Consider the following 26,082-nt stretch of genomic DNA (forward strand, 5'->3'; position numbering starts at 1 on the left):
GAAAGCAACACGTTCTCTGCCACAAAAGTCCCTATGTAAGAGGAAAGTGACACACAAACTAGTAGACTACACTTCCAGACACAGTTCTTTTTTCAGACTGATGCTTACAATAACTTCGAAAACGACATAATTACTAGGCAACCACCATTCCAGTAAGATACTGTGGAACAGACAAAACTTGTCTCTTACACTGCATATTGCCAGCAGAAATTGCTTCAAATTAGCCAGACTACCAATAAACTGACTGAAGTCTTAACAGTAAGTTGGGAAATGGTCTTCTTTTATGTAAACTTCTGTAGATAAGCTACTAAATTGCTGCTTATGCAGAGATTTTTTTTTTTTTTTTCCCCTAATGAACTGTTAATGGGAAAGGCAAAACAATTACCTGAGCTAACTTTGAGAAATACACACACAATGGCCATAAAAGAATATAAAGCAAAAAATTACACGGTTGCTTTGAAAGAACTGCCTTTCAGTCTTTCTAATCAAATGTAGCTAGAGGTCCCAAGTGAAGGTGGTTACAATTGGGAATTAGCTGCAGGAAAGAACTTGGCTCAAAGAGTCAATCCATATGTGCTGGGATGATGTGGTTTCATCCAGAGAAATATACAGAAAAACTGGCATATCATTCTTAAAGGACTGAAAAGGTTTTGGAGTACAGCTTGTTCTTTACCTCACAACTGTCTTCGTGAAACTCTTACCAGATTCTTTAGGAAAAATCCTATAGGATCTCAGGAAGGCTGAAGAGCTGAAGTAGATGACCTCTTCTTTTAATCTATGGCTGTAAATTCTAATAAAAAGGGAGTGGTGGATTCCCTCAAGTGAAAAAGAAGAAAAAAACAATCACAAAAACATCTGCCCTACTGTAACTGAAGCAATGTGGGAGAACAAAGGCCAGCTTGATGAAATACTTTGCTCAAGAAGGCTACCTGATAAATACAGGATTCCCCGTTTCACTGATTAGGAAATAAAGACAGGCTAGAAATATAAAGTAGGTGAAAACTAGCAATAGCCTAAGTGTCATTAGAAATACATAGTTTTCTCCTGATTTTGCACATTTGACTGGTCATCTCAAATCTTCTCTCAGTCTGGGGTCTCCACTGACATCCCATGCCATCCATTAACAGGTCACAATTGAAACGAAACCCTCCTTATCTTTTCAAGCAATTGCTTTTTTTCTAGCACAAAGGGTAAGAAAGCATTTCTGATTAGTTAAAACATTTCGTTAACAAAACCTTTAATTTATATATTTGCTCAGTTTGTGCAGGGAAAAGAAGGATAAAAACTAGTTATTGTGAAAAGGAATGTCCCTTTACCTGTGCACAGATATGCTTGTATTATTTGATGGTAAATGTAAGTAACCTTAGAAAGGTCAAATATAAATGAGGAATTGAAACTAACTAAAGAAACAGGACACTGTTTTTGCTGATACTTACGCTGAGAAAGTGAATATACAGTTCTAACATATTAAAAACAAAGAGCTATCATCCACAATACCCTAACAGCTTGAAATATCTGCTTCACAACAAACACCTGAAGTTCAGTTTTTTATTGGCACATCATTTGATACTTTTAGACCACACTCTTTAAACAGAACAATAACTACAGGAAGGAAATCACCTTTTTTCACTTGTTTTCCATCCAATATTCCGTTACAAACATTGCAAAACTACCCCAAACTAAGATCAAGGTAAGTACCACAGTGATCAGAAGTAACATGCTCAAACAACTGTTCTGTAGCTACATAGTTTTATTAGTTACAGGAACATCCTCAATGTGAGCAACTATGACTCTGTGCCAACATAGATACCAGAAAAAGTGTCAAATGCATTTCAAGATGAAACTGATACACATAAAAAGTTGAAAAACATGACCCAACACAAAAGCCATAGGTGGAAGCAACTCCTTAAAGGCACAAACAACTCCAAACCCACAATTTACACTCAGAAGATGGTCCCCTGTTACTTGCAAAGAAACCAAAGAGCCCAATTCATTATATGTAAAGAAGCTAGAAAAACTTCATTTTTGTAATATAAAGCATTAAAAACTCTAGCCTTGTCTACAACTGAAGACTGGTAGCAGAAGGGACGAGTGCAATTACATCCCAGGGGACTGCAAACTGAACAGAGATGGGAATTGCAAGCAGAAAGATTTTTATCAGTGTGACCTTCTAGAGATTTTAGAGAAAGGAAAGATTTCATTCAAGATCCAAAAGTGTTTGACACTTCTGTGGCACTTACCAATTTGAAACAAGAATCCTGGAAGCCATTCAGCAAGAGACCAGCCTTGTTATCCTTCAGATCCTCAAGCATAAAAGAAGCATGCAAAAGATACTTGACAGGAAGGTAAAGAAGCACAAATCAAAACCATTGCCAAATTTCTATTATGTAAATGCTTTATGATACAATCTAATTACAGGAACAAATACACAAAAGCTAAACAATTGTCTACATGAGATGCATAGCACCACAGTGTACTGACTAATACTTATAAAACCAAACCATTTAGGTAAGTTTACACAGTAAACAGTAATTAATCCATAGTCCAGTCTAACACAGGATTTGGTAGAACCTGATAGCATATAAATTAGCAACTAGAACAGCTAATTACAGATTTAAATGCTTTTAGGGCTGTACTACTGGTTGAAAATAAGAGTGCCTTTAACACAGTACTGGAGATGTAAACAAAACCGGAAGAGTTCTGCACAATAATGTCCATATTAGGTACAATCAAAATGAAGTATAATGTAAATTATGAGAAGCTACATACATGGAAATTAGGTTATTACTACACTGCATTTTCTGAAAGGTATTGTTGAGCATCTCATTATGCATATGCAGAAACAAACAGTAAAATTAAGATTTGACACACAGGTACCTGCCACACATCTAAGTGATATAGTCTTCCTAAAACTTGAGTATGTCCATTCTGATGCACTGCAAAATGACTTCCTAATAATTATACTTAGTCAAAACTAGATAAGGCGATGACAGAGGTCACATACATAGAATCTTCTTTACCTTATCGCTACCCAGAATAATTTATTTCTCTCCAAAAACTCCAGGAGGTTTAAGAAGTTGCAAGTGGGCTACATGAAATGGATTTCCTCCAAGGACAAAAATTCTTCAAGTTACTTCTTTCCCTTTCAGTGATCCTCTTTCCCCCCCCCCGCCCTTGGGATTGCCATGCTCATTAGCTGCTACTTCTGACTGGAACACAGCATCAGAGTTTCTTTTGTTTTGGCGGTTTGTTGGGAGTTGTTTTATTAATCTGTTTATACTACACCACCTAAAATAACATAAGCTTATAAAAGGATTTCAGACACATAAAGGAAATAAAGAGGAAAGGCTTTCACTTGGTACATTCCTCCAACATCACTTTCTGCAGTACCAGCATGCTCATTAGAGGTATCTCATGCAATTACTGAACTGCCTTTGTACAGTATCAGCTAGAGGGGAGAAAGGCTGCAGGTTAACACATGCCATTTATTGAACACCCACATTGCCTTTGCTAATACATTTGTAAGGCTTCAGGAGGTTTATTTAAAGCACACAGTGTTGGTCATGATATTCCCAATAAAGTTGATGGGAATGTTCCCCACCAACTGCAGTAGGAACAGATTTGAGCCAGTGCTTCTGAAAATAGATCATTATATATATCCCCCTATCAAAACCCATCTTTTCATTTAGGAATATGCTGTAAGATAGGAAAAGTTTTTTTTTTTATTTATAGATGTATAAACCAGAATAAAATTTAATATTTATTAGAATTTATTCCAGTAACAGCATTCAACATCTTAACAAACCAAGTTGTGAAGTCTTAAAAAAAACATCTAGAATTACAAAAAATGTTAAAATAAGTTGTTCCTTATATTTAATGGCAACAAAGGGTGAATTTTCTATTTAAAACCAAACTTGTATAAATAGCATTATTTTAAGAAAATTATTAATATATGTAATTTTCAGAATTAATACCAATCTGAATCAAACGGAGGGACAGAACACACTACTCAATCTCAAAATAGACTACTACTTGAAGAAAAGGGAGAGCAGAGGACCTTTCTAGTGAAATAACTTAGAAGATATCACACAATGGACAAAAAATGCAAGAGTACAAAAGACATTACATGACACTCATTATAACATCCCCTCAAATCTGGTTATACAGCAAATAAAGTTAGTAAAGTGCATCTTTTAAAGACTTGTCTAGTGAAATACCTTTTCCAAATATAAAACACAACAAGACGTGCAGTAACAGTTAAACTGTAGTGTAAATTTTAAAAATTTACTATGTTTTAAGTTTTGATTTGCTAAAGAAATAAAGTTTAAATTGCAGTAGTGTTCACATCATTCTTCGGTAGGATGTACCCTCGTGTGCTTCTGTTATTTGGCAGTTCTGTTCTTTAAATACGGAACATGGCAAAATTATACGGTTTAAGCAAGTACTTGTCTCAATGTTATACAATTCTTCAATAGCAGAATGGCCATATGCAGCACAATCATGTTAGATTTTGGGGAGCTTTGGTGCACTAACGACAGGATTGGACTCCTGCAAATACCTTCGCCCTGCACTCTTATAGTCGTAGGTGCAGGTGTGAGTCTCTGCATAGCGATGTGTTGCACAGAAGTTGTTTCCACATCTGAAGAATCAAGAATATTAGAAGTTACAAGCTTTTAAAAGCTTTTAACTCTGACATGCTGGCAGCACTGTAGGCTTAATCACGTCTTGTTTACTTGATGCATCTGCTAGGATTCTAAAAATTCTTAACTGGTGACATTATCTATTGGGGTAATCAAAATGACCTTCTTGTAACTGAATGCTGCAGTTTTGACTCAACAGTCTCTTCACCTGGGAAGTTATCCAGCTATCAAGAATCAAACACACTTATAGATTAAGAATGTCAGGCTTTGATTTATTTCTTTTTAAAGACCTCATACAATACCAGTTGGTAGAATTCAGAGGACAAAACCATGGAACTAAAATAATAGCATTAGGTGAAATTCACATAATGCATTTCAATTCTAAAGCACCACATCATTCAGACACCAAAAACAGATGTTTAGTTCAGCACAACTTCTGCCTGGCATAAACTCAAATTAGTCATTTGAGATTAATAAGTACGGATAGTCAGCTGCAAAGACATCAAACTAACTTTAAGGAACAAGACTTCCTACATGACTGGATAATGGTGCATTTTTCCCCAATGTCAGTTGCTATTTCAAGAAATTAAGATTATGATTTTTGCTTTCAAAGTTGACACTTCGGCTTCTAAAACTCCTATCATGAGGAAGGCGTACTCTGGATGTTTTATCTGATTTGGACAAGTGCTTGAAGTGGAGACTGACATAATCAAATAATTAGGCAACAGAACATTAAAGTTGCTTTTTGACATAAAACAATGACATACTTAAAAACCAGAATGTACTTGGAATAGTCTCCCAACTTACTGACTCACTATTAGATTGTAATCTTCTGTTTATCTGTCTGGGTTCATAATAAACTCTCCATCTGTCCCTGAGACTTTGTGTGCCTGGTAGTAAATAGTGTTTTCTTTGGTTCTTGGTCTCGTAATCACCAGCTCTCTCATACAACTGTATTCTCTATTGGTTCATGTTCCATTCTAATAAAAGGTCATACGGTTGCCCCTTTTGAAACTAGAACAAATGCTACTGTTGGAGATGGGTGACTTCTCTTTTCCTGTGTTTCATTTTTAACTTTCAGCGAGCTGCTTAGTTACTTCTAGAAGATCTTGCAATTATTTGCTCAGCAGGGAAGTGTGCTATGTTCAAAACTGTTTAAAAATCAAAGACTGAAGAGTCTCAGGCAATTCCTGACCCTGAAGCTCTCCAACACAATTCTCCAGTGGCAGAAGTCTTGTCCATTTTACTGCTGTTGATTGTCATGAACAAAGATGAGCTTCAAATGCAGCCCTCAGAGTGTAGCAGTTCCCAATCTCATGGAAAACAGCTCAAGGAAAACAATACTGAAAAAATAATATCTTGTGGGAAACTATACTTTGGGAACCAAGTTCAACACAGAAAGGTGTTTTTTTTTTTTAATTAAAGTTTCCACTGATCATCATTAAGTGCCAGGTTGAGGGAGCAGTACTCTGGTGTTCTGCTTTTGAGATGCTCAAAGGTGACTGAATTCTCACAAGAAACAGAACACACATAAAATCAAAAAGTTGCCAAACAATTTTGTATAAATTCACAAACTTTGTAGATGTGTTGCAATAAGGCCAAATCTGATAGAGGTTTTCTGAAAAATTGTAACCAAACTTTTTCCTCTAGTTGTTAATGATAAAATTGTCAATAAACTTTGCAGAATACAAATCTGTAGCAAGTTGTCCTCCAACCATTATGAAATGCAATAATTTTTTTGGTAATAATATTTTTTTATTTCCTGATATCTTGCATTCTGATATCTTCCATTTCTTGATTTTCCTGGGAGAACACACATCTCAACAGCAGCACAGGTATGATATTCCTGAATCTTAATTCCTGTAGTTTGCTGAACTGAGAATTGCAACTTTTTTCAAGGCTGACTTTTGATTGCTATGCTTAAGGAATACCATGCAGTATAGAAAAGCGTTTTTGTTAACTCAGCTATCAATTTTAAACAACAGCTGGTTATATGCTCAGCCTACCTGCACTCATAGCTGGTTGCCAATCCAGTTTTCTTGCCACAAAGAAAGCAATGCTTTTTTGCTTGCAATGAGCCATTCACAGGTGGAAGACTGCTTGCTTCACCTGCTTTCAGAAGTAGAAAGACAGCAAAGACATTTTAATTTTATTTATTCCTGATGACAAACTAGTTAAATGTTTTCTTTTGAAACTCAGATTAATTTTGCTTTTCTTAGGGTACTTCTGGTGGGAACCCCAAAGTCTGAACAGAGGAAAAAAAACAAACCCAAAGGCCAATACAGAACACACATGTCAAAGCCTATGAACACCTTTGGAAGTGGTAAGCACAAGGCAGGATTTAATCCATTATTTTTAACATCTCTTAAAATAAGCAAGAAGCTACAGATGAAATCAAGAAGCACATGTCCCAGTGGTCTTCCCCTATGCAAAATGAAGACACATGAAGCACTGCATACAATGGCTCTCCAAAGAATCAACTGGGCATTCAAGTACCTAGCATCTAGGTAACAGCTCAAGTTTGCCAAATAAATACAGCAACATTCTAAAATCTTGTTTATATTTCATAATTGCAAGAAAAGTATTCTGGCTTCTATTTAGCTATATGGCTTCATAAAACACTTTGCAAATATCTGTAAAATTTCTGTACTCAGACTTTTTGCCTTGCAATTCTTGACTGTAGGTTTAGTAAGCAATGTATCCTCTCAAACGTTCTTTCAGTGCTTCTACTGCTGTATTGTCAGGATGCTGCAAAAAAGTTCTTACGAGTGTAGAAGTACTTTTTGTCCGGTGCACCTTTAATCCCAACAGTCATTTCTCAGCTGAGATATAGCAGGCTATATTCAATAGTAACACCAAGCAGTCACTACACATTGCAGTCACCCCTACCAATCAGTGCTATCATTGCTATCTAGAATCCCAACTTGCAGGCAATGTTTATCTATGCTATCAATTTCACCATCTAAAAACCACACTATTTCAGAGGGATCAGTTAGCCCAGTCTGTGAAAAAGACAGAGGTTGAAGACAACTCCTACTGTGGCCCATCATAGAACAGAAAAAACAATACACCTACCCTTACATTTACAGTCCCTACAGCAATTCTATGTAAACTTTCCCATTATGCAGATGTGGCTATTGGGGTATCATCTATTTTACCATGGAGTAAGGAAGGACAGACCTGTTTATTAACTGACTGCCAATTAAAAACTGCATCCCTAGTTGTGAAACAAAGGCAGAATCCACTATTTAGAAGCCTTTGCTCTCACATGATTTCAATTACATGTTTTTTTCCTGTTGCAGATTCTATTTGATATGTATTTGCTAGTTCATTCTCTAAAACCAGATCTTAAAATCCTACCGTACACGCCTGCCTCTTTCCTAAGGTCATACAGAAAGTAAGAAAACTCGTGAACTTGTCAAAGATGTGCAGAAGAAAAGCTTATTGTACTGAGAATCTTGAGCTCAAGGCTAATTTACCCAATTCCATTCCTCTCCAAGAGAGTTAATCATATAAGAAATTATTATTTAGGCACAATCATGTTGAATAGGCATTAAGCATCCTGCAGTTACCACAACTACAGCAGAAAAAATGATGCCCACCACAAAAAAATAGAGAAAAATATGCACTTCATCAGTAGTCTTCAGCATCCATGCCTTTATTACTTCCTCCTCACTTCTCTTATGCCAAATCCTTCTAGCTCAGGCCATAGTCCTAAAGACAATGCTACTGATAAATTTGGCTCTGATTTTAATACACCCAAAAGTATTTACAGAACTGATCTTTTGGGAGCTTCAGAGCAGAAAGTAATATTTATGTGTGCAGATGACATGCAAGATTCACTAAATACTTTTTTAAAAGCTAGGAAAGAGTCAGACCTATGTCTACTTAAGATCTGGATGACAGCTGTGTGTTAAAGATCTGCTTAAAATATTAAAAGTTATACAAGTGTAATACAAGTAAGAAAACTGAAAGTCATACACTTTCCAAAGATAAATGATTCTTGTCTTCTATATGTGTGATATAGCAGGAAAGACTGAGGAGTTATCTTCAATTATTAAGTTACATTACTTACCTACTCTTTTCCCTACAGCTGCAATACTTCCATTCATTCCAAGTCCATGCACAGACTAAAAAAAGAAAATTTCCACAAGGAAATTACTAGCAGATGGAAACTGAATGAAAAGTTAGGCAGTCTGGTATCAGCTTATTTGAAATCAGTGTTTTATCAATCAACACACCTACAAATAGACCAAGATGACTTCTGTGCACAAAATTAAAAAATTCCACATTATAAAGCCTGACTCAAAATGACTATTAAATGTCTCCCCATACTTCACAACACACCAAAACAACAGAGGACATTAGAGATCAGAAGCTAGGCACATATGATGTCAGTCACAGGGCAAACTTAGAATAAATGACAATTGGTGAGCAGCAGAAATCAGATGACACTTCAAACACGGACACTCATAATTCTATTATTACAGTAACTGAAAAACTACATAAATTTTTATGAAGAATTACTTCTAGGACTCACTTAGATAAATGGGCAGTTAAGACAGCAACAGCAAAAGTTTAAGACTGTCAGGGATTTAAGTACACCTCCCTCTTCCCATCTGCCTTCCTTGAAAAGACACAGACACACACATGAAAGTATAGTTTGCATAATGCCATTAAGAGAAAAGACAGGAAAATTATAATTTGTTTGGAAGCATTAGTACTCACTAGGATATATTCAGCAGCTTCATTTCGAGGAGGAGTTTTCCTAAAACTTTCTTCCTGAAAATGCTGCAGGTTTGTAGGTAGTGTAATACCAGAAGTCTGAAACCTGCCCGCCCCAGAAGAACTCTGTAAACTTTCCCTGTTGGTGCTTCGGGCCAATGAAGCCAGAAATCCTAAGTTACTTACAGAACTCAAAGGTTCTTTTGATGATTTGCTAGCAAAATCAGTCATGTCTCTAGCCTCCACTTTAGAAACGACATCACGTCTTTTGCCAAGCGACTCTACTTTCATGCTACGAAATCTAGTAGTCCTAGAAAAAGAAGTGTCTGCTATACTATGGACTTCCAGTGACTGAAGCACGTTTGGGGAGGCTGTAGATCTCAAGTTACCAGCCTCAAAATATTTGGGTTGTGCTTGTGGTTTGAGAGAACTGTGTTGTGTCACTTGTGCTGAATACCGAAGAGGTGACAAAAGCAAATTTTTCTGAGGACTTAATTCATGAGTACCAAGAAGACCAGCCCCCATTGCTGCAGTGCTCAGCACTTTGCTAAGAGGCTTTCTACGCTGCTCTCCAGCTTTAGAGTCTTCATCTCCATCAGACAGTTCAAGTTCTGGGTTCACCTTTCCTATGTTGTATATCTCACTACACTGTTCAGTAGTGCTTGCTTCTGTTAACAAAGCAAAAGCATCTGTTTCAGGTTGAAGTATTTCTTCTGTTCCATATAGTTCTACATTTGTTAGACTGGGAAACAAAACAGCATCCTCCTGACTTGTTGAGGTCATGTTTTCAGATGCTTTTTCTGAATTTGCAAGCAGAGTTGAAACAGGAGTCAGAATACTGTTTGTAGGTAGGTTTGTATTTTCGAGTTCAACACGAGATATTTTTGGTGGTAACCTGATGCTACTCACTGACTGAGACCAAGAGTTGCTCTGCCAAGTGTCATCTTCCCTAAGAAAGTCATTACTTGTGGATGGCATTGTTCTACCAGCAGTGGCCAAAGTAGCCAATGCTGAAAGTGTGTTTTGGGAAGACTCTGAGTGATACGAATTCCCAGGAGGAGGCAGGCAGGATTGTCCAATATGGGGGAGCACTCTTAAAAAACGGTGACGAGTAGCTGCCACTGAGCCACTAGACAGTCGAGGAGACACTGGAGGACGAGGTTTCACCTTGACAGTTTTCTTAGGCTATTAAAACCCAAAAACATAACAACAATTAGTATCTCAATTATGGTTGCACTCAAAGACCTGATTGAGGTCATACTCTCAGGAATTTGAACAGTGTAAGGCCAGAAAGGACCAAATAATTCTTTCCAGTCCCTCATCTCTTACTAGCCATTAAGATTCCACCCCCCACATCTTTGATAAAATCAAATCTTATAACCAGAAAAGGGTTTTTAGTAAACAGGCCACAATCAGAGGAAGAAAAAAGGAAAGCCAGAATGCAATCAAAGTCATCCAAAAATGCTTCAGGTCTCAAACAAGATGAATGATTAAAGCAAGTGTATCGTCTACATTTCACATCTAGGTAACACCGACATGAACACCAACGTAATGTTTTATCTTCTAGGTAATCTCATTCTCATATTGAGCTTCATAAGCTTTTCATTTATAGTATATCTAATGAAGTTTAATTAAAAAAAAAAAATTGGTTTTTTAACAGAGCAACACCACAAAACCATGATACTTTCAAGTATTTTAAGAAAAATCAAAAACCCCAAAACACACACACAAAAAACTTCCACACTTATGCAAATAAGTTCAGGACCAGTAGTGAATTCTTTGAATGATCCAAGTAAAGCCAATGCCACGGCAGAACATTATTTGTCTAATCAATAGATAAGAAATCATCTACCCTTGATCACTACCCAAGATAGCAGAGTTTCTGATCTGCCTTAGAAAAGTGAGTACTAGGAAAGTGCAAGCTGTTTCACAAGAGGAAAATTGAAATCACAACTTCACCTTTTTACTCAGATTCATGTTTTCCATCTTTGCCTTGAGCAGTTTCATTTTATTCATCGTAATTGAATTCTCAATAATCTGTTGGCCTGAAGCTGATGCCTCTGTCTCATCTTCTTCATCAGCACATAAATTATAAATTGAACCATCACTGAAAATAAAAGAAAGTTTGTCTTCATCCTCTAATCAAGGAATTTGTGTTTTCAATGTAGAATATTCTCACAACCAGAAAGTCATATCCGTAGTTGATCTGTTGACAAAGCATTATGTAAAACGGTATGCAATGCAAATCCATTTGTTTTAGCACATAAGCATTCCTTAAGATGCTCACACAAAGTGACGATGCTGAAATGGGAACATAGCCACGCTCCTGGGAAGTTGTTATACCATATACAGTTGGTTCACACTCACTATATGTTTTCCCCACAGAGGGAATATCCAGTTCCACAAATGTCTCCTGAAGGTATGGCCAAAGCTGTTAACTGTGTGACTCAAGACAAGCTGATCAGTTTTCCAATTAACCAGCCACTGGCATAGAAGGAAACTCCAAATTTCTATCCATCCTGAGGGGTGTTCTCACCATAAATGGAAATGGAGGGGTCACCCATGTGGATGTGATATTCTATTTCTCCTTTTCAAAATAAAAGAAAAACAAACAAAAAAATCAGTTTAGGTTTCCAAAGAGTCTCACATTTGGAAAGAAATAAACAGATTAGAATTGCTAGTCCCAAGACAAAGTATTTAAACTCAGTAGTCACTAGAAATGTATAGCATCACATTGACTTTTTCCATTCTCTGTTCTAACAGAATGCAAAAACTCAATGTCTTAAAGTCAGTACCTGACTTTTTTTTTTTTTCCTATGAATCAATGAAGTATTACTCTCTAACACTCATCCAACATTTGACAGTGAAATGAAAGAACCATTTGGAGTGTCCAATTCATTAAAAATTGATGCATTTTCAACACTCTAGATAGTGTGCTTTAAAGAGTGTTTTAATTCTTCCATTAAGCTGTCAGCATCTAGACATCACGACAGACAGGCAACTCCCATGTTCATAAAACTGTCTTAGTGGATTTGACTAAAGTTTCTACTCTCCAAAAAGAGACCTACAAAGAACTACAGGTCATGAGAAAGTCAGTAAAAATATTTTTTTTCTCTGTAATTATAGCTGGCATCTTACCTGATTCTTGGAAATACTCTGCTGCCCTTAGTCAAGAGACAGTATTTTTGCACTGACTCCCCAAAACCTTTCCTAAAATGTAGCAAAATTCCAAAGGCAGCATGGCTGGAAGACAGATCTTTAAGAGCAAGATGGCAGCAAATTCAAAGCAAGGGTAAGCAAAGCAGTCCAGTCCAGTCACTTCTTCCAAAAAAATGAGCAGCTCCATATAGGGTCAGTCAACATGCATATTACATACCTCTCCCAGTAAAGATTCAACACTAAAGAATTCTTAATTCAGCAAATATTTAAGTTATCAACTTAAAATAACTTTTTGAATTTCCCTTCTTTCTCTTTACCTTGAAGGAAAAGTGAAGTGTCTCACATGTCTTGCTGGGTTTTTCATTTGTTTGTTTTTTTGTTTTTTAGAATCACACAAAAAAGAACTGTTAGTATTTTTCTTGTATGTTCTGTCTAAATAGGAGTAACATTTTTTTTTTGCTTTAATGTGACTGCAAAATGACAAAAGTTGTACAGGGAGATTTGTTTTTGAACCCAAATCAATGCCCCATTTCTAAACTGGAGTCACTAAATTGTGCTCCACATATAAGCAATGTGAGAAAAGCTGATAAACAAGTGCCTCAACATGCTCAGTCACCAGTAGAGTCACACATATTAACTGACAGTTCACTAGTATTCAGAGTGATTCACAGCCTTCCCCTATAAAGATGAAATGAAAAGGTAGGGTTTGTTTCCATTCTCTCTCCCCTTTGCTACTTTTTCCATTTCCCACAAAGACTGACCTGGTCATAATAACATATAAAAAAAGATTTCTCCCCCCACCCCCTGGGCAAGTTACTGTCTACCCTAGTAGAAAAGCTAATAAATGAACTCCCATAGAAAGCACAGAGGAAGAGAAACAACTAAATCTAAATGTTTTCAACTCAGGTGGCTTCCCACCTATCATTCGATCAGTGACAGCACATTTCTTAAGCATAATGTATTTGACATTATTTATACATGCTGTTGTGCTTCGAAAGGCTTACCAAGATGTCATGCAAGAGTCAGAAGACTGCAGTTTATTCTGCTGGTTTGCTACATTTAGCCAACTTCAAGCAGTGTGGCTTGGATGAGTGGACGGTGAGGTGGATTGAGAGCTGGCTGAATGACAAAGCCCAGAGAGTGGTGATCAATGTCATGGAATCAAGGTGGAGGCCTGTGGCCAGTGGAGTTCCACAGGGACTGGTTCTGGGGCCAGTCTTGTTCAACATCTTAATCAACAACCTGGATGAGGGGACAGAGTGTACCCTCAGCAAGTTGGCTGATGACACCAAACTGAGAGGACTAGCTGATTCCCCAGAATGCTGTGCTGTCATTCAGAGGGATCTCGACTGGCTTGAGAATTGGGCAGAGAAGAACCTCATGAGGTTCAACAAGGACAAGTGCAGAGTCCTGCACCTCAGGAGGAATAATTGCATACACCAATACAGGCTAGGGTCGAACTGCTGAAGAGCAGCTCTTCAGAGAGAGACCTGGGAGCCCTGATTGATAAGAAACTGAATATGAGCCAGCAATGTGCCCTCGTGGCCAAGAAGGCCAATGGCATCCTGGGATGCATCAAGAAGAATGTGGCAGGTCAAGGGAGGTTCTTCTCCCCCTCTACTCTGCCCTGATGAGGCCTCATCTGGAGTCCTGTGTCCAGTTCTGAGCTCCTCAGCTCAAAAGGGACAGAGAACTTCTGGAAAGAGTGCAGTGCAGGGCCACCAAGATGATCAGGGGACTGGAGCATCTTTCATACAAGGAAAGGCTGCAGGAACTGGGGCTGTTTAGTCTGGAGAAGAGGAGACTGAGGGGTCATCTTATTAACAAATACTTAAAGGGTGGGTGCCAGGAGGTTGGAACATCCCTTTTTTCTATAGTAGCTAGCAACAGGACAAGGGGTAATGGGATGAAGCTGGAACACAAAAAATTCCACTTAAACGTAAGAAAAACTATTTCACTGTGAGGGTGAGGGAGCAGTGGCACAGGCTGCCCAGAGGGGTTGTGGAGTCTCCTTCCTTGGTGGTCTTCAAGACCTACCTGGACATGTTCCTATGTGACCTGATCTAGGTGAACCTGCTTCTGCAGGGGGTTTGGACTAGATGATCTCTAAAGGTCCCTTCCAACCCCTGCCATTCTACGACTCTATGATAATTTCAAGCAAGTTACTATTGAATCTATACACTAGGATCACCTAATTGAAGAGTACTAAGAGTTCCAGAAAATTGTCTCAGCTAGTTTTAAATGGGGAAAAAAAAAAGTAATCACACACACAAGAATTTGAACACAAAGGCAGATGCCAGGGAATCCATTATAATAGAAGTTCAAGGTCCTTCTAACAACTCTTTGCATGAACTCTTAGCATCAACAGCTCTTTGCATTGGTTTGAATGTTCTTTGTTGTTACAAGGGAACAAGTTTCTAATAGGCAGGGTATCAGCAGAGAACGAGAATTACACCAGTCTGCTCCTCTTTCCAGAAGTGGATCTACCCCAATGCAGCAGCAAGGTTCACAGTTATCACTGTGGTGGTTTTTACCTGTTTCAAATCAAATCTACACCCAACAGCATTTGTGGCAGTTTATTGAAAGAGAGTGCAAGGGTTGAAAGATAAGAACACAAATTTAAGAACTGTAGCTTTTCTCATCTTTCCCTTCAGTAATTACATATCAAACACTAGATCTTTCTACTCTATGTAACGATACTGGTATTCAACCCTGATATTTTCACTCAGCCTGTAGTTGTTAAGCACAGATCTCTTATAAGGGTTTATAATATCACCCTGAATATAAAAACACTTAAAATAAATCTAGTACAAAGCTCTTGCTTTCAAATCAAACAGGAACATGAATAGTTACTTAAACAGTGCAAGCCTTAGCCTTGCAGAAAATGCAGCTTGTCCCCAGAATAGGGACTCCTTTCCTTACAGTTGTATAAATATTAAGTTATTTGGAGGATAAAAAAGCCTACCCAAAAGCTGCAGTATAAAGACAAAAGACTAATAATTTTTAGGAAAACTATTTCCAAGCTTTAGTAGCTTAAGTGACATACTTGCTCTTCTGATGACAGCAGTACTTTGATTCTGTAACAGTGACTGAGACAAGTTTGGTTCCCCAACAGGAGAGTAACTAATCTGAGGCTTAATTACGTCCAAAGGCTCTCTCTACTAGTAATTATTTCAGTATCTTTAAGAAAAACAAAACTCAACAAAAACCCAAACTCATCCAAACACAGAATACCCCCAAAACTCCCAAACTAGAGCAACCCCATCTGTAAAACAAAACAAAGATACCAAAACTGAACACGGCTCCTGTAAACCACATAGTTTCACTGAATTTTCAGACAAACTCTCTCAGGACTTTGCACTGCCAATCTGCTACCTTCCTAACTAACCACTTGGTCATATCACATCCATACAAAACAGCATGTTTAAACATTTCTCTATTCACAGTATATAAAACTAAACAAGATGGAAGAGAAAGATACTAAAAACTTTTGTTAAGTACTTTTTTGTCATATTTACTTCCCTGTGAAATGTCTGGAAAGGGCTGGAATGTTGAGAATTGCTTCAAGCATGAGATCAGCTTTATCTCAGCCTGTTGACACACAGAATGATAGGCAACCCTCAGTATGACCACTGACCACAAAGTACTACTGTGTCGTTAGGCCACCCAGTTAGAGCATTTTAGTAGCTCTTAGGGCACAATTCTTGCAATATTCTAGATATTCTTTTGATAAAGTGAATAAATGAAGTTGAAAATTATACAGCATTTCCCTTCTGAAGAATAACATAAAGGTTAAAACCAGCTTTACCTTAAAGGTTCAGATAATGGCGTTAAAGCGCTGTCTCCCCGGTCTACCACACGGAAGAAATTCAACTTATCTCCTTCTCTGTATACTAAGAAGGTAACTTGTTTGTTGGATGGCCCTTTCTCCCAGATCTCATCTCTAGTGGGATCTATGTATTCAGCAATTTCCCTGATAGGGTCTTCCACAGGAACTACAAAGAAAAAAAAAAAAGAATAAAATATTTTTTTCACCACCTTTGAGAGCTCAGTTCAGTTTACAATGAGAATTCCTAACCTGGAAGATATGACCAGATTTTTCCAAGTGCAAATTACCAAGGGGGTTTCTCCATTTTCATTCCTCTATTGGCGACTCACATAACTGAGTTTATCATCACACTGAACCACCACTTGATTCCCACTAAACGTATTTTTAAAACTATTTGTAGAATGACTGCAGGTGAAGAATTGCTGATTTTAAGACTTGATGATTCTATACATACCAAGGTAATTGTTAAACTAAGGGTAAACAAAATGGGAAGGATGGTGCAGTTGGTATGCTAAGGAATACAGAAAAAAAACCCTCAATTTTTAAAATTATTTTCCCAATTAATTTCAAACTGAAGTCTGTTCATCTAAAAAGCTTTGCAAGAGAAGCTGTTTACAGTTATGTCGCATAAAAACCACATTTTGTAACCGAGTTAACACTCACCTCTTCTAGTGTTAATAGGTCCACCTCGCATAGCCAGAACTAACTTCAGAGTGCAGCCTTCTGAAATGCTGTAAATAGCAACAAATAAGTTTTTGTAGCATTTTCTATTGCTTACGCTAACAATCACTTAGAAACATTAACTGCGATTTTATTCCATACTTACTTATAATCATTCAAACAATAGTCATCCTTCAGTTCGGTATTATTCCAAATTAAGTTCTGCTGAGAAACAGGAATACCTAAATAAAACAAACAAAAGACTATTAAAATTAGAGCTTGATGAGAGTGCTTTTGGTGAGTTCTGCTTAAGAATGAGAGGGTAACAGAGGACAGGCAAGAAAGTGCACCTCAGGGAAAAGAAGAAAGGAAGCAGGACAAGGACAGGCATGACAGGAACAGCCTGGCATGACATTCAACTTCCCAAAGAGTTAGTAGAAACAAAATTAAGATTTTCAGCAGGCTTGTGCTCACACACAAGGTTAAATTTTTTCGCTTAACAAGGGGTCTGCAGAAGTATTCAGTTGCTTCAGGCTTACTAAATACTTGCTCTTTTCCAGCCATCAAAGGATTGATGAAGAAGGATTTTTCCTCTTATCTGTACCTCACAACATTGTCTTATGACAGTAAAGCCAGGATAAAACTTCTGATATTCTGTATTATTCACAGTCAAGACAAGGCTGCATTAAGATAACTGGTGGCAGGTCTATTACAGTGATGACAACTGTAAATGTGTTTTTATCACTACTTGGACTGGAACCTGAAATTTCACACATACAATGTAGTACCATCACAGTTGATCAAATTTTGTACTACAAACATTTTTATTCTGTTGTGATTGTTCTTTTAGGCCATCAGAACATTACTTACATCTGGTGATAGTCATTTCCAACTCAAGTTTTGAGACAGATAACTACTTTTTGTTACAAGGAAGTAAGCACATCAAATATTTGTTCTTTATTAAAAATCCATATTCTACACAATGATTAACTTTGTTTCCTTTTGCCTGCATAGTCAATTCATTTAGGTACATAGGTAGTACTTGGTAAAGATAAAAAGCATATGTTGTCACAACCTGAGATCTCCACACATTTTTACTAGAATGCTAGCACTTTCAAGTTTTGCATAGAATATAAACCAGGACAGTTACGAAAGGATGAGATCCTGGATACACCCCCCTGCCACCAAAAGAGAGAACATTTAAGAAGGCCAGTAGGAAGATGAAGAGTTGCCTTTTTTGCCTTTGGTAAAATATAAAAATTTTCCCTCCACAATCCAAAAGGAATACTTTTGTTCCATTTGTCTAGTGAAATCCAGGTAACTACAGTCTCACCATGCCTTCCTGACGAAGTTAAATTGAAAATTTGTAGAGGCTAAGAACTACTTTTTCAAAAACGTCTCAATGTTACCCCTCAGACTAAGAAGCAAAAGCTGTATTTTCTGAAAGATTATATTAAAATAACCCTATATCTTTACTCATTGCACATTCAGATACTTAAAAGCAGATGCAAGTAGAACGCTACACAGTAAGACTTCTCAAATTACATCTGGCAAGAGGAGACACAAAGATCAGTCTTCCAGGTGGTTTCCAAAACTAATCTCAGCTTCCCAAGGCTTGCAGGGGTGCTTCACAAGCTGTGGCAAAAAAAACCCCAAACACTAGTTAGGTAGCCTTTTCCCACTAGAAGGAAGGACAAAAATCTAATAACACTCATCATCGGCAAGGAAGAAAACGGACCATATTCTTGTAAGGTCAAAGCAGATTCAACAGGCAAGCAGAAGACATGTTAAGTGCACATCCCCATGCAGAAGATGGAATGCACTTTGGAGGAACTGTCATTGTTATTTGACTTATTGTTATCATTGTTATTTGGCTTTTTAACAGGTTATTGGTTATATTTGAAGTCTGCAACATAAGCAAAACAAGAACAAGCTGGCAACAGCTAGCAAGTCTACAGTGATGTTCTCTTCCATGTTGTTTTGCAGTTTTCTGATTATGAAGACATTCCTGTTTGCATTTGTTATGTTTTCAGTAGCCTCCAATGAACAATTTCCCACTACTTTGAGAGAATACTTGTTAGAAAGGCTGGCTTGCAAGTAGCAGCATTGCAGCCAAACATGATTTTGTTCCTTTAACAATGGCAATGTATTTTTGATGAAATGAATAGATAAAAAGACTACACTCTGCTGTAACAAGACACAGACAAGTCTTCATTACTAATGTCCTTTTATATTGCTTTCTAAGAATTCTGTATTTATACACAGAGGAAATTATATGTGCTTTATAGGTTTAGGTGCAGGAAAATACATATCAGCTGCCCTTTTTCTGGATTCTAGTAAGGCTTTCTTGAGGAGACATTTGCACATGGGATCAGCATATAATTAGCAACAATGAGAACTGTGAGATACCCATCCACTGTCCCCTGTGCCTAGGCAGCATATGACTGTATCACTGGCCTGCTCTCAATCAGTACCAAGTAGGACAATAAACTACATCTAGGTGCTCAAACAGAAGTGAGGTAGGCAGGTGATGCTACAGGAGGACAGAAGAGTCTGCAGACTGACTATTGAAATGGCTACAGATGCACTGACAATCTGAGCTACAAAAAAGGGGATGGGGATGGTGTGGCAGGTAAGGATGGGGAAAGGAGATAAGTAGGTTCTTGATACTATCTCTGAACCACTGTATCAGACTGAGCTTCATTTCATTAATCTTCTTTCTGGCATGTAAATAGGCTCACCAGAGAAACTGATGTGGGTCTGACCCAGAATCCCCCCCGCTGTAAATTTCAGAACAAACTTGATTTATGTTGTGGGTAGAAGGTTACTGTGTTTAAAACCAACACAAACATTTCAAAGTCAAAGTTCAAAAGAGTGTACTTATCTTTCCTCCAATGCTGAAATTGCTAGACAGTTTCTTAAACATTTACATTTTGTTCCTGCATACAGAGAGGCTGGGCTGACAGGCTTGTTTTCTCCCACAAACTATGTACACTAGGGAAGAGGTGCAGAGGTTCACAACTTACAGCAGCAGGACTGTCATCATAATTGTAGAAGCCCTCGGCTTTCATTTGCATTATAAGCCAGGTTAATTTAAATGGTAGTACTGACCCACTTTAGGGACTGACAAAGAGGAGACTGCAACAACGCAGAGTCACCAGTAACTGGATACAGGCCCACAAAATTTCCTGACAAAGGTGACCTTATTTACACCTTCCAGATGCTACTCTAAGCTTCTGATCCGGGCACAGGCTTTCCCAGCTCAGACAAGGGATAGCTTAAAAATGAACTTCTAGTCCCTATCAGCACAGTAAACAGGCAAATGAAAAGCAAATAGGAGACAGGAGAAAAGTAGAAGACAGAAGAAATGCAAGATTGGTTCTGTTAAAAATCTCATTACACTTGTGCAATCCACTTAGTCCAGTCTTGACAGATGCATAACTATTTTCTCTAACACAAGTAGTAATAAATAGCATTATGACATACTCTAAATTCACGGTATAATAAAAGAAATTACAACATCTAGAGGTCTGCTTGGTATTCACCCAGTTCATTTCACTCGAGGTGAAGCTGCACATAGGCAACAAAATAATGCCAGCAAATATCAAAAGAAAAATAACAACTCTCTTGATGAATTAAGAGTACACACATGTACAATAAAATGGTTGCATCTGTTGTTCCCCGACAAACAGAAGCACTTCAAATTAAGATGCACTCTGAAAGCTAGTTCTGATTTTTCTCTTCATAATAATATAAGAACAAGAGAACAGGTAAATTTTCATCTAAAAAGGTAAATGTTTTCATATACACAGATCATAAAATTCAGTTGCAAGCAGTCACTGAACAAACCATGACTGAAGTTTCCCCTCATTTTAAAGCTAAGTACATAAATGAGAACTGTAACTCCGTACTGTAAAATGTAAATTAGTTCCTGCAAATTAAATAACAGTAATACCACCAACAACAAATCCCAAATCCCATCTTCCCCCTTGAGACTCAATTCTTACTGAATAAACAAGTTCATAGGCATTATGTATGATTCTTTAACAGATGAAAGAATTAACACTGCTAGGAATACACTATCTGAATGTTCCGTCTATAAAATTCAATATAATAACTGGTGTTTCCAAATGAAGAATATTAAACTTTGTTCATCCAGTAGCTACAAAGACTTGTGCAATTAAGAGATATTCTCAGTTAAAAAAAAAAACCACCAAAACAAACAAAAAACCAGCTATTTCCTTTTTCCATTAAACCCTGCGATTTTTAGGTATCATTCATGGTTAAAGCTCAGTCTTTCATGTCACCTTGAAACTCATGGACCATCCTGTCTATCCATGTCCACCAATACACAATTTTGCTTTCAAATACAAATAATCAAAAAGTAAGACTGCTGGCAACACTATGCTATGCTGCTGGTGGTGTGTTCCAGCTTTTATGCTGCCAGTAGAGACAAAGGGAGCTACTTCTCCAGCATACCATTTTAAAAGGCTAATTCAGTGAATCTAAGACTGATTTACCCTAGGTAGCTCCAAAATTAATGCTATAAAAAAATGAAAATTTTTGGACACCAAGTGCTTACTTTGCTTTGAACATATTTTAGGACAAATGCCTGGATCTGATCCAAGCAAATCTTAGAACTGCTTTACCTTTAATTCATGAGTAGACTTGCACTGAATTTTCAGATGCATTAGAACTCATTAATAAATTTTTACACATATTCTTTACTGACTAAAACCAACCGGAAACAGAAAGCTAGAGATCTGGAGCTCCTTCTTAATAAGGCACCACTATCTACCACAGCTGTCTAAATAAACCCTTTCCATATCAGATCATTAAACAGGAACCAAGAATTATAAACAGAAGTATACAAAACTCCTAACATGCCATCCATACTAGCCTCTCTTTTTACAGTGCAGACAATCTACAGCTGTTGATGTTTCAGATGTTAAAGATCAGTTTGTCTTGATTTAGTTTTTTTATTAGCCTCTTACAATTAGAGGCATTGGTAGCATTTGAACAAACTTGTTAACTTCTGATATGATTCTAGATTTTCTTCTTGGAGACCTCAGGTCTCAAATAATTTCACAAAATTTGTCTTTTTGCATGCTTACACACCATCATACTCAACACCCAAACATGGAGACAATATGCATACTAGGGACCCTGCATAAGCCTAACAGTAGCAGAGGAGGCATTCTGCAGCCAAAAGTGTATTTTAAAATGAGAGGTTCATACTCCATGAAAGCTGACACAATACAATACTGAAAAGCGAAGAACATCAGAAACAGGAACAGATGTAAGCTTTCTGCTTCCCACACTAAATCACAACAGTAAAATTACTTTAGGATTTTCGCTCCACCTGGGTGATGCACTGCTTGAACTTGTGGATTACAAGAGGAGCTCTGTCACTGAAAAGTTGTTAATTATTTTTTTTACATGCAATAGTAACCCCAAATGCAACATAAAATCCATTTGTTATTGTGTATCTGTCCTCTTCACACACAGCTTATCAATCTGGTTTCACTCTGCCTCCCCCATAAACCATATTAACACAAACATTACAGATATTTTAACTCTGTTCTGGAGCAGCAAGGTATTTCAACTGACTTCTAACAATTCAATGACAAGCACCAGTAAACTCTTATTTTCCAAGTTTAAATTAAATTTACTTATAAGTGTACACAGTAGGCACCTAAGCCCTGAATTACCTTATCATCCTATGAACTACAACATGTGAACAAAATTCTTAATAAGCAATATTATAACTTTATTACTGAGCTGTTCTTCCAATGAGAAATTACGATACTTATGTAAGCTAGGGATATGTAGCCCACAAAAATAAGCCATAGATGTCATTTGATATGTCTATTTGCAATATTCCATTTTAGACTACAAGAAATTCAAATTCCTCTTATTCACATCTCCCCCTGGTCTCTTCACGCAACCTGTAAAGCTCACTCCAGCTACAGTGTCCAGACAGCCTTCCTTCTCCTCTGCTGCCAATGCTCCCTTTTACTTCACTCTTAGTTGGCATTCTATTGAGCATGTGCTTACATCTCTCCTACACCTATATTCAGTTGTGGAAATGAGAGTATTTTCTTGTTTCACCTCTAGCCTCCAGCAGCATCTCAATGCATTCTCTGACTTGTGATTAATTATGGTCACATCCACAGGACACATAGCTGTAGGAATGTGTCAATGACGTAAACTGTGTAGCGGAGCTTCTACTATGTGACCTTGTTATCGAAAAGTCACAGAAGCATTGCAACAACAGGGGTGTTTTAGGACTTGTGCCAGATACTTTTTTTGAGATTCAAGTCTAAAGCATTACATTACATCTCCCAGAGGGTGGGTTCTACACAGACAAAAGCACGAAAAACTTGTACTGGGGAAAGAGAGGATGCCTTTTCTTGAAACTGGGAACTCCAGTATTCTCAACCCATGAAGGCACCCAATTCTTTAACTCCTCACAAGTGAGAAAGAGGATGCAATGCTTCAAAGTAGCTAAAGTATGTATACATACATATTTCAAACCACATTCTTTCAAACAGACTTATTCTCATAATATATGGAAAGGGATGAGAGGACTAGTCTACTAGTTAGAAGACAACGTATGTCAGACAATCCTTTCAACCCCCAAAATCCTTTATAATAATAAAACAAATAATGATCTACCATAGACTTTTAAAGATTTTATTAATGATAGTAAAAAGGAAATAATAAAAAGTGAAAAAAACCCAATTTCACTGAAGCCTAAGCCATGAACTGATAAGGAAATCAACTCAAATCTAATTAAACCTAAGCCATAAACCGACTGCCTAGACATTTCTGAACAGAAATTATCTGGTTTGATTTTAGCAGTTATAATTTATAAAACAATACTTCCTCTAAAGTGTTGAAGTTTACAGTGAAATAAGAGAGAATAGTACCTTCCAGTCTTTGAATTTTAGCTTTCACAGAAAAAACTGTTTCAAAGGGGGAAACGCGTAGTTCAAAGCATGTTCCTGTGAGTGTTTCAATGAAGAGCTCCATAGCTTCATAAAAAGGAAACTTGTAATGAAATGGTCCCATTTTATCTTCATTGAAAAAAGGAGGTTCTTTCTTGTTGGCCATTACTAAGGGTTTACAACTTCCTTGTAAGAAGATCTATCAGGACACTATGTTCCACTTCTAGACAAATCAGATTTAAGAAGAGATGTGGTGCTCTGCTGCTCATGTTTGAGGTTTTTCACCTATAAAGCAAACAAGCATAAGTTTTAAGATCATCAGAATGCAGCTACTGAAGCAAGTTTCAATTTATTCTTGATGAACAATAAAATAGTCATTAAACAGCAATAAATTACTGTCTAGCCCGTGCAACTGACAAGCACAAACAGTACTGGTAATGTCATAGTTTTAAGACTCTAGTTTCAGCCAGGATCTTACCACCAAAGGTCTTACCACCTTTGTTATTTTTTGTTTTTACAAGTGACGTGATAAACTGACCTGTGATATTAACTCCTAAAACCTCCTAACAGGGTCAGAACAGGAGAGAAACTCCAGGAAGACGTAAACACAAGGACTCGCCACGCTCCCACCGGCCCGGCCCATCCCAGCGCCCGCCACAGGCAGCAGGCCGGACCCGGGCCGGCGGAGCGCTCGCAAACAAAGAGAGAGCTGTTGCCCCTGCCGCGTCTCGGGGTAGCCTCGCACCTCGGGCAGGACGCGGAGCTCCGCTGCCCGCGCCAGCCGTGCCCTCAGCCCACCCTCAGGGAGAAACCACTCCCCCTTCCCTCCAGGGACACACTTCACGCCGGCGAGGCCGAGAACGGGTAAGAGCACTGGCTCCTCTCCCCTCCTCTTGCCAGACGCTGCCGCCGCCCAGACTCTGAGGAAGCAGCACTCCCAAGGGCCCGGAGAACGCCAAGCCGGTCTGCGCCGGGAGGAGGGAGGGTAAGGTGTGATCTCACCTGCCCCCGCCGAGCCCGCTCGGGGGTAGACGTGGCTCCGCTCCCCCGGTGCAGCCCCGGCCGCTGCGCCTCACGGCAGCTCGCCAGCCCCGGCGCGCCTCACGGAGCCGGAGCCGCCGCGTGAGACAGGGACTGCCACCAGCACCGCCACCCAAGCCCAGCAGCCTCCGCGCCTAGGTAGCCTTCAATGACATCGCCGCCAGGCGTCCTGCTGTGGGCCAATGCGCCACCCGTTCTCTCGCAGCTCGCCGAATCAGCTCCCCGGAGGGGCGGAGCTCCTGGCGCCGTCAGGGGCAGGTGTCCGCGGGCTCGCCGCTCCCATTTGTTGTGGTCGTTAGGAAGCGGGGAGGAGAGTGCGCGCGCGGAAGGACCCGGATGCGCCGCCCCGCCGCTAACTGTGGTGGCCACGTGACGACCGCGCGGCAGAGCGCGAGGGCTGCTGGGACATGTGGTGCAGCGCGCCGGGGGCTGATGGAGGCCCCGCGGTCGCCCGCCGCCAACCAGCTTTCATACCTCAAACGCGACCTCAGAGGCACCCAAGGACTGGTAATGCGTACTAGAACGGGATCCCGCCCTGTGCCGGACTCCCCCGCGTCCTCATCCAGGACAGGGAGAGAGCGCTGCTCTCAGGCCCCTCTACTCAAGATCAGTATTGGGCTCTGCTCCCACTTCAGCGTAAGCCATGATGCCGGCGCCTTGTGGGGTGCATCCCTCTGAAGGTCACAGTCTTTTGGCAAAAGACTTGAGAAAACAAGCTTAGCTTATGCGGAGATGCTAACTACATTAATCGCCTAACTCTTCCATTAGGTTTTAAATTATGCAAGACCTACACTCACTAGCTGTTCGGCTTCAGGCCCAGGTAAAACATTACAAATAGTGCCACTTTTCACGTGCACGTTGTCAGGGTCCCCAGACCTGCTAAGCGAACTGAGTCCTCGACCCTGCAGCTGGGCCTTCAGCTCTGCCCTTCCTAGAAAATACACCGTAAGTTGCATGGAGCTCTTCATTGAAGTGCTTACAGGAATAGCCTTTGAACTGCGAGTTTCCCCCTTTGAAACAGTTACTTCTGTGAAAACTAAAAGACTGGAAAGTACTGTTCTCTTGTATTTCAGTATAA

At 38.8% G+C, this 26,082-nt stretch overlaps 1 protein-coding gene across 5 annotated transcripts; it reads right to left on the reverse strand.

Annotated features, from left to right (window-relative positions):
• Nucleotides 1-3,872: 3,872 nt before the first annotated feature.
• Nucleotides 3,873-25,334, reverse strand: ZFAND4 (zinc finger AN1-type containing 4). Of its 5 annotated transcripts, none has more exons than XM_062001452.1 (10): nucleotides 24,966-25,334; nucleotides 23,946-24,248; nucleotides 17,180-17,255; nucleotides 17,017-17,084; nucleotides 16,333-16,519; nucleotides 11,325-11,472; nucleotides 9,369-10,550; nucleotides 8,716-8,770; nucleotides 6,647-6,749; nucleotides 3,873-4,639 (listed from the first exon to the last, which is right to left on the reverse strand). In XM_062001452.1, exons 2-10 carry the CDS (start codon nucleotides 24,127-24,129, stop codon nucleotides 4,504-4,506), a joined length of 2,139 nt encoding a protein of 712 aa, XP_061857436.1. In that variant the 5' UTR covers nucleotides 24,130-24,248; nucleotides 24,966-25,334; the 3' UTR covers nucleotides 3,873-4,503. The 5 variants fall into 5 exon arrangements, with proteins under 5 accessions (XP_061857436.1, XP_061857435.1, XP_061857437.1 ...); XM_062001451.1 differs by having other exon boundaries at nucleotides 6,647-6,752; XM_062001453.1 differs by lacking the exon at nucleotides 3,873-4,639 and adding an exon at nucleotides 4,662-5,983 and having other exon boundaries at nucleotides 6,647-6,752.
• Nucleotides 25,335-26,082: the final 748 nt, after the last annotated feature.

The sequence above is a fragment of the Colius striatus genome, chromosome 8 (genome assembly GCF_028858725.1).
Source record: "Colius striatus isolate bColStr4 chromosome 8, bColStr4.1.hap1, whole genome shotgun sequence".
Classification (NCBI taxonomy): domain Eukaryota; kingdom Metazoa; phylum Chordata; class Aves; order Coliiformes; family Coliidae; genus Colius; species Colius striatus.